Source organism: Sinocyclocheilus rhinocerous, unplaced genomic scaffold (genome assembly GCF_001515625.1).
Source record: "Sinocyclocheilus rhinocerous isolate Xijiao unplaced genomic scaffold, SAMN03320098_v1.1 scaffold681, whole genome shotgun sequence".
Taxonomy (NCBI): domain Eukaryota; kingdom Metazoa; phylum Chordata; class Actinopteri; order Cypriniformes; family Cyprinidae; genus Sinocyclocheilus; species Sinocyclocheilus rhinocerous.
In genome coordinates, this window is record NW_015641029.1 from 1,602,268 (window position 1) to 1,610,285 (window position 8,018).

Consider the following 8,018-nt stretch of genomic DNA (forward strand, 5'->3'; position numbering starts at 1 on the left):
ATAAGCTCTGTGTATGTGTGTTGATCAATGTTTATATATGAATAATAATCTGTTCATCCTATAAAGCAACCATGTCTCATCAGAAAGTTTTTTAACAGGTCAATTCATATAGATTGTTTTTTTACAGTGTATTTTTGTACTTTTTGATGTGGGAAAATTTTTGGTTGTGTGGAGTTTAAATGGATAGACAAAAATAATGAAAGAATATTAAAAGTCTTATAGGTTAGGGTGAATAAATAATGACAATTTTCATTTTTGTGTGAACTAACCCTTTAAGCACTTTCTAATGATACTTTTTTCATTTGACTGTGATAAGTGTTTAGTAACATTACTGTGTGATCTAATGTAGTAAAAAATTTAGCAGATAAAAAATTTATTTGCAATGTCACACTTCATTCCAGCCCAAATGCTTTATGAGCACATTTTACCGAAAACCACACTGTTCATGAAAATCTCCTCTTCATTCTTATGGGTAGTTTTGTAAAGCATGCCTACTGCGGGCAACAGTAACGAAGAGGTGCAGAACTTAGCGGAGGGTCAATTACTGTGGTCAGATTTAATTCATGTACTCAAACACACACACACACCCTTTCTTTAAGGTCATAAGTGTGGCAACCTCCTGAGTGAGAGAGAGCGATGCATGATTCTGAAAGAGGGATCTCAGGGAGGTTAGCCACCAGTCAGACATCTCTAATTAAAGCTCACCACTCTCTCACACACACTGAACTGCTCTACTTCTGTTTGTTTTCTGGTCTAGGTTATGCATGGATACAAAATGCCAAACTGAATCAAAATCTCAGTGTTTATCTGTCTGTCTTTTACTCTGTATCTCTCTGTCTCTTTTTTCTCCTGTACTAAAACAAACCCTCTCGTAATTTTTAACAGCTAGGTTATACAGAATATCTTAATATTTTTCAGCCTTTTTATGATATTCAGTAATCAAAAAAGATTTTTAATATTCATGTATTTGCTCTGAAATTACCTAAAGAGTCACTTTTTCAGTAAGAGTCTTTGAAGTAATATTTTTATGTGGAAATATTTTCACTGATTTTCACTAAATCAACAGAAGAAAAAAATTCTACTGAACCTATATTATATGAAAAGTTTGAAATGATTCATGGAAATCTATTTTTTATTTCAAATAATTACATAATTTATTTTTTTATTTATTTTTTTACTTACATTTAAATGAGAAATGCTCAAGCTGTTAAAAGCCTTTATCTTATCACTCATATGACTCAAGTAATGGGTTATGAAGCTATTCTAACTCTTTAGGAAGTTTAATGGCCAAATAAAAAGTGTTAATACTTGATAAATGCCCTAGTTATTTTTGGTTTTAATGTTTAGACATGAATGCCCTTTGATCCGTGCAGTGAAAAATAATTTCATTCTCATTTACTACCCAGTTAGATGATTCCTCTTGAGATTGAGTGTGTGTTTCTGTTTGTGCCTCCACCCTGACAGTTATTTTTATCATTGTGCTCCAGATGCATATTTCCACCCCATGCTGTTTACACGCACAGCAGGAGATGTCCCGGAAGATACACACACACTCACACATCACTGACCTTAGCTGAGTGAAAATGCATTAAGTAAAAAGTCCATATGCTATCTATTTTCTAATCATCATTTTTTATTGTGTTCAGAATAGATTTCTTGAGTGCTTCCATGGTGATATACACAGCTGGTGCTGATTGGACAAAACCTTGATGAGGCGCTGATTTTACACCATGGCCCAAGAGGCTTTGTGGAGATACCCACAATCCTCAGCTCCCTGGTGAGTATGACTGCCTGCTCGAATGGAACATGTGTGTATTATCCTCTGCTGTTATACAGATATGATACTGAAATTTTCTGAAATTTAAGCTATACGTTTGCAATTGTCAATAAATACATAATTACAGCACTGAATTGCTATTGTATGAAGGGTATGACTTCATACTATTTGCATTTTCATGCATGTGTGTTTGTGGATGGTCTATGTTTGTAGATGATGAAAGAAGGTAATTGTTTTTGTCATTTTTTGGTGCAGATTTACATTGGCAGCGTCTCCGGCTCAACGAGAAAACCTGTACAAGGTCAGACAGCCCTCTGTGTCAGGATATGATTTGTGCAGGACTGCACACTAAAAAATCTACATTGGCTATTAAAATGAACCTCTTAGGCGATTAATTGCTTTTGCTAGTTGCCATTTTTTAGAACTGCTCTATAGATGTTGTGTTGATCCAACATATCAACAGTGTTATTTTCAAACATTGTCAATTCAGCCTTACAATTGGATTTCACTATGCTAGACAATAACCCATAGTATTCAGTAGTAAATTTAAATGTTTTTGAATACCATTTATTATTTTGGTAACATATTACAACAAGGTCTGATTTGTTAACATTAGTTAATGCATTAACATGGACTAACAATGAGCAATATGTGTTAGTTAATAAAATGTTCATGGTAGTTCACAGTGCATTAACTAATTTTATCAAATACGTTATCAAAATAAGGTGAACATTAACTAAGATTAATAAATGCTGCAAAAGTATTGTTCATGATGAGTTAATGTTAACTAATATTAACAAATGAAACCTTGTTGTAAAGAGTCTGCATTAGTTTATTACAGTGAATTTCTGTTGTGAATATGTATCTTTAATTACACCTTGTTATATTAACAAGTCAGTAAATTGACTAATGTAAAGTCTGACAAACCTAAAGTACACATTCCCAGTTCTCAGTCAATTTTAAATCAGACGCAGTTCTGTAACGGAATCAACTGTGAACAGCTTTAGTAACAGCTCTAAATGATTCACTGGATGAGTATGATGCCTGATTCATCACAAGATGTTATTTGATTAAATTAATATGGATGGAGGCATATAAAGTGTTCTCTACTGTTGCCAATGGTGACTAGATTTTAAAATTAAATCTCAAATTTGTATTTTTTTTAGTCACAGTCTGGAGCCCTGTTTGTATCTATCTGTCTTCGTGTAATATGTTGGATTATTGTGTGATTGGATACATCCTCTTTCCTAGTGCATGTGTTGTCTCTATGAATCTTCTCTTTGAGTGTTAGCAAAAATCAGCTCATCTTTTGGCATGAACCTGATTTAATTTTCCACCCAATCGCATCATAGTATGAAGCACTGGGTTGTAAATCAGCTATAATCGCATTCAATTCCCATCAGATTAAGTTGATTTTAAATGTGGTAATTCAGTTTGGTAGCACAGAAGCAGCACAGTCTGCAGAGCTGCTTGAGCGAAGACAAATAAGCTTTTCATGAACGTCATTGCTGATTCAGTCCCAGTGTCGGATCTATCTGCTGTATTATCATATTTTTATATTCCTTCACATTTAATCAAAGAAAATTCTTGGTGTTGCACATGTTGATGTTAATTCACATTGCTTAAATTGGTTTCTTTGACACCGTTTACATTAAATCTGTCCTGACGTGTCCTAACCAACAGCGACAAGCCACTTACCCATCTGTCAATCAACCACTGGACAAAAACAAGAGCTTTAAATTTGACCAAAATGCAGCTTTAGTTTGATAAATTAAATAATGAATAAATAAAAAATAATAATAAATAAAAAAATAAAGAATATATTAGAAATTTTTTTACTTTTTCTCTTGTATTGTTTAAAGCACTGTTTATGTGTGATTTTGACTGCTTTTTCACTTTTTCTAACTTTAGCCATGATGTCAGTCTGCGTGCCCTCGCCACGTAACCCCTCCCCCTCTGTGGACGTAGCCAATCACAACGGGCCCTCTGCAACTCCACCCAATTCCCTCAGCCTGCTTTCCTCACACAATCAACTGCTTAGTGGTGATGTCATCAAACAGGGCCAGACCACGCCCCCAAAGTGCCGGAAGAAGTACGCACTCACAAGCATTCAGAGTGCGATGGGACTGGGCGAAGGCATGACACCACCTTTGTCATCTTCAGCGACAACTGCCAACCCTAAACTGGCCAAAAATGGTGCAAATCAGTTACGTAAAGCTGCAGAGCGACAGGATCACAACAAGAACACCACCGAAGAAGACGAAGATGGAAACACAGCTGGCGAATCAGAGCTCAACATCGATGATGAGTTGAGGAATGTTGAGGATTTAAGCCTCGACAGCGAGTCTAACGTCGACGACGTTCACAGTGACTTTGACCTGAACAACGAGCTTGTTGACGAGGAAGTAAATGAGTTAATTGATGAGGACACTAATGAGGAGGATCTTGTGGAGAATTGTGATGACCTGCTCATTCTGTCTGAGAAAACGGAGATTGTTTCAGACAGGAAGTCACCCGAGCACCTTAAGACCAAGAGTTGCCTGGAGTCGTGCCTGGATGACCTGTCGTATGAACTGTCTGACGTTCAGGATGAGGATGTCAGTAAGCCTTTGCTGGAGAAAGAGAAGAATCCTTGTCCCTCGTCTCCAAGTAAACCGCACAGCCCTGAGGACACGCCCCTCCTGTCTGTTGGCTCTTCATCTTCCTCTTCCTCACCGGAGACGAAAAAAGACCGACCACGGACGGGAGCCAAGACAGACCGGGCACTAAACCGCATCCAGAACCTTCCACACAGTGACGAGGAGTCCAGCTGGACCACGTTGTCACAGGACAGTGCATCACTGGGCTCACCAGAAGAGAGCGGTCAGTAGAACACATTCAAAGTGTTGCGATGCTTGCTGGTCTCCTCAGTGTGGTTTTGTGTGTATGTGTGTGTGTGTGTGTGTGTGTGTGTGTTGGCCCAGTGTAGTGGATATGGTGCACTCATGTGGTATGTGTGGTTTTCAGATTGACTGAAGTGCGTTGGCAGAGAGGTGTTTGTGTGTTTGGACTTTTCACGTCACTGAAGTGTGATCTAGGTAAACGCAGCACAGTGTGTGTCTGGTTTGAGGCTGTGGAGCAAAGCTTGTTAAAAGCATGTTTACTATTGTGTGTACCTTTTGTAATTATAAATTGAAAATGTAGTTTTAAAAAGGTAGAATTTATCCAAAAATTCTAATTGTCATCATTTACTCTCTTCCAAAATAAAACCACAAAATAAGAAGTTGAACAGAATGTTCACTCTGCTCTTTTCCATATAATGAAAGTGGATAGTGACAAGTGGCTATCAAGCTCAAGAATGTAGAAATAAAGGTCACAGTTGAGATCTGAGAGTTGCAGTGAGTGATTTTTTTGTGACATGAAGGATTAGTTCACCCAAAAATTAAAATTCTGTCGTCATTTATTAGCCCTCATGTCATTCCAAACACATACTTTAATTTGTCTTTAAAACACAAATTAAGATATTTTTAAATGAAACCTGGGAGGTTTCTTTCCTTCCATTGAAAATCCATTCCACCAAAACTTTAAAGCATCAAAAAGTTCATGAAGCCATTGTAAAAATAATCTACATGAATCAAGTGGTTTGTTCCAAGTCTTTTAATGAGACATGATAATTTTATATAACAGATTTAATTTAGGCTTTTATTGACATGTAAAGATTGATCATTCAACTTACATACACAGAGAACATCAAATATGGTAAACAAAAGCCCAAACATGCTTGCTTGATGAAGTTGAACAAAAGTCTTTTGGGTTTGGAATGACATGAGCAAATAAATGATGACAGAATTTTTGTTTTTGGGGGAACTATCCCTTTAAATTGGTCAGTTCCTCATACAAATTTATTGCAAAACTATAGCTGCATCTGAAATCGCATACTCTCTGACTAGGTACTTCTTTGCGACCATTAGTATGTTGTATATAGTATGAATGTGTGTAGTGGTTCTGAAATCTGGATGTACTACATCCACTATGTTGCCCTCTCCTGTGGCACTGTGGGATAACAAAGATCTTGCAATCCATGAAGTTTATGCCTAGGATAAATGGTGCAGAGTTTCTTGGGATGAGTCAAAATGGCTGTTTCTGTTGTAATAAGTCTCCTCTCTGCCCCCGGACTGTCACTCAAACCAGTCTACCATTGACACAGTGTCTGTCAAAATCTCTCTCACCAGACAGGAAAACCTCACAGGTGTGTGGCAGGTCCGTTCGGCCAGCGTGGTGGGTAATGGACAGCTGCAAACTGGTTTTACACCCAGATGTTAGCTGGCATCACCACAGCACACTAACTCCCTCTCCCACCATTTTTTGTATCTTGTCATACCAAGGTCACGTGACCACGTGCAAGACACTGCAGGAAAAATGATCTCAGGGTTGCCGGAGTGACCGAGCGTTCGGCAAGGGAGGTGGCTTTGCACGGCCGTGTGACCAATCGGGTGCCCTGGATGGACAGGAAGCTGATATCTCTCTTCCTGCAAGATTTGGACAAAAAATAAACAGCAAATAAACAGAGTCTGTTGCTCTCGCATGCTCACCCACCCCGTCTCTCCCTCTCCCTTTCTCCATCAGTCACTCGCCCCCTCTGTCCCTCGCCCGCTCTGCCTCTGCTTTCCTCTCTCTTCTCATGTCATTCTCTCTGCTTGCGGCTGCTCAGTCATGATGCTGGGTAAAGACTACATGTTGGCCATTGTTATAGTGAATTACGAGGGTAGGTACTGCGCTTCGGTGTGTCTGTGTGGCTGTGAGTCAGTGCTGCGCATGTAGCTACGCGTCTCTGTTGCGTGTGCATGCTCATAAATGCAGGCGGAGAAGAGAGATTAGGAAGGAGAGAGGATGCAGTGAAGGGTGTCACGAGCTGTGTGCTGAATACTGAAGTTTGTGCATATGTTCATGGCACTTCGGTCCGCGTGTGTGCGTGAATTTTACAGCTGTCCTCCCCTCCCCCTCTGCTCGCCACATGCTTTATAGACTGCAGAAAGAGAGAGACGTTATCGAAAGTGGGTCGAATGTTTAGATCTAGGCTGAGGATAGTTATTATATGCTAGCATGCAGTCTACCTGGAAAAAAATAGCTGAAAAATCCAGACCATTATTAAACATCAACCTGATTGTTGTCTCTATTTCTTTGTATTTGAATCTGTATAAGGGTTTCATTGAACTGTAATGAGGTTTTCAGGCAGCTGTGGTGACCCACTTATATATTAGGGACCACAAGTCCCATAATGCACCTCAGCATAATACCCAGTATTTAAAGTCCGCATGAACTGGAAGTTGCTGCCGACTTTATTTCAGCGTAGTGACGTACTTCCAACTGAAACGGAATATTGAATATAGGGCGGGGTTTTATTTTAGTGCTCCTCCTCTCTGTCTCTAACTCATAAGTGTGGTTAAGGATATTTTTCCCAAGCTGTCAAACTGACGCCATCAGAGAAGGACTGCCATTCTAGAGCGGAAGCAATTGTTCAGAATTTGATTAAAGATTACCAAGACAAACAATTTTTTTTTTCAGTGGATTAACTTGCACAGATTAATTGTTCACCTCAAGACTAACAATGTGCACTAAGTAAATAAAGTCAATTTTGATTTCATGAGGACTTTAAAAATAAACTACGTCTCCTGTACTGCAGTGCTTCATCGAGAGAATTTGGGTAGAGGAGATATCTCTAATAAGCACTTGTGTTCACTTAGCATGCTGGGAGATTTGATTAGTGTACATGACTAGTGCTGGCTAATTGCTGTTTCACTTAGTTAGTCAGTTCTGTTGGCTAATTATTAAGTCTCACTAAAGTGAGTTGTGCCTTGAAGCAACAGTAAGGCTACTCAACTCGTGCTTTCTGCCTGAACAAGTTACTCACACTGTTGTTATAGTTAGCTAAAAATAAATTCATAAAAACATTTCTGTCATGACAACTCTTAGAGGGATTGGCATGGTAATGTACATGACAATGTTAATGTATTTGGTCTTGGCGGAATAGATCTGCTACACTGCTGCTGCGGCAGAGCAAGTACCGAGACTTGCTACTGCCAATACAACAAGCATGTAAGAAATATTGCTGCTGCAAATATAACATACATGAAATAACCATGTGAACCGCATGTATTAATAATATATTAAAAAAATAAAAAATAAAAGTGACGTGACGTGTGGCAAAGTATGGTGACCCATACTTGGAATTAGTGCTCTGCATTTAACCCATTCAAGTGCG

The 8,018-nt window shown here is 38.7% G+C and overlaps 1 protein-coding gene across 7 annotated transcripts in view; it reads left to right on the plus strand.

Moving 5' to 3' along the window:
- The window catches only part of LOC107754164 (amyloid beta A4 precursor protein-binding family B member 2), a 58,060-nt gene that overhangs the window by 22,919 nt on the left and 27,123 nt on the right, over window positions 1–8,018 (plus strand). For 6 of the 7 annotated variants that reach the window (XM_016570523.1, XM_016570526.1, XM_016570527.1 and 3 more), the window contains exons 3-5: window positions 1,647–1,777; window positions 2,033–2,078; window positions 3,689–4,639. In XM_016570523.1, coding sequence (XP_016426009.1) covers window positions 3,691–4,639 — 949 coding nt within the window. In that variant the 5' untranslated portion in view covers window positions 1,647–1,777; window positions 2,033–2,078; window positions 3,689–3,690. The remainder of the gene's footprint in view (window positions 1–1,646; window positions 1,778–2,032; window positions 2,079–3,688; window positions 4,640–8,018) is intronic. The other variant, XM_016570525.1, reaches the window with a different exon arrangement.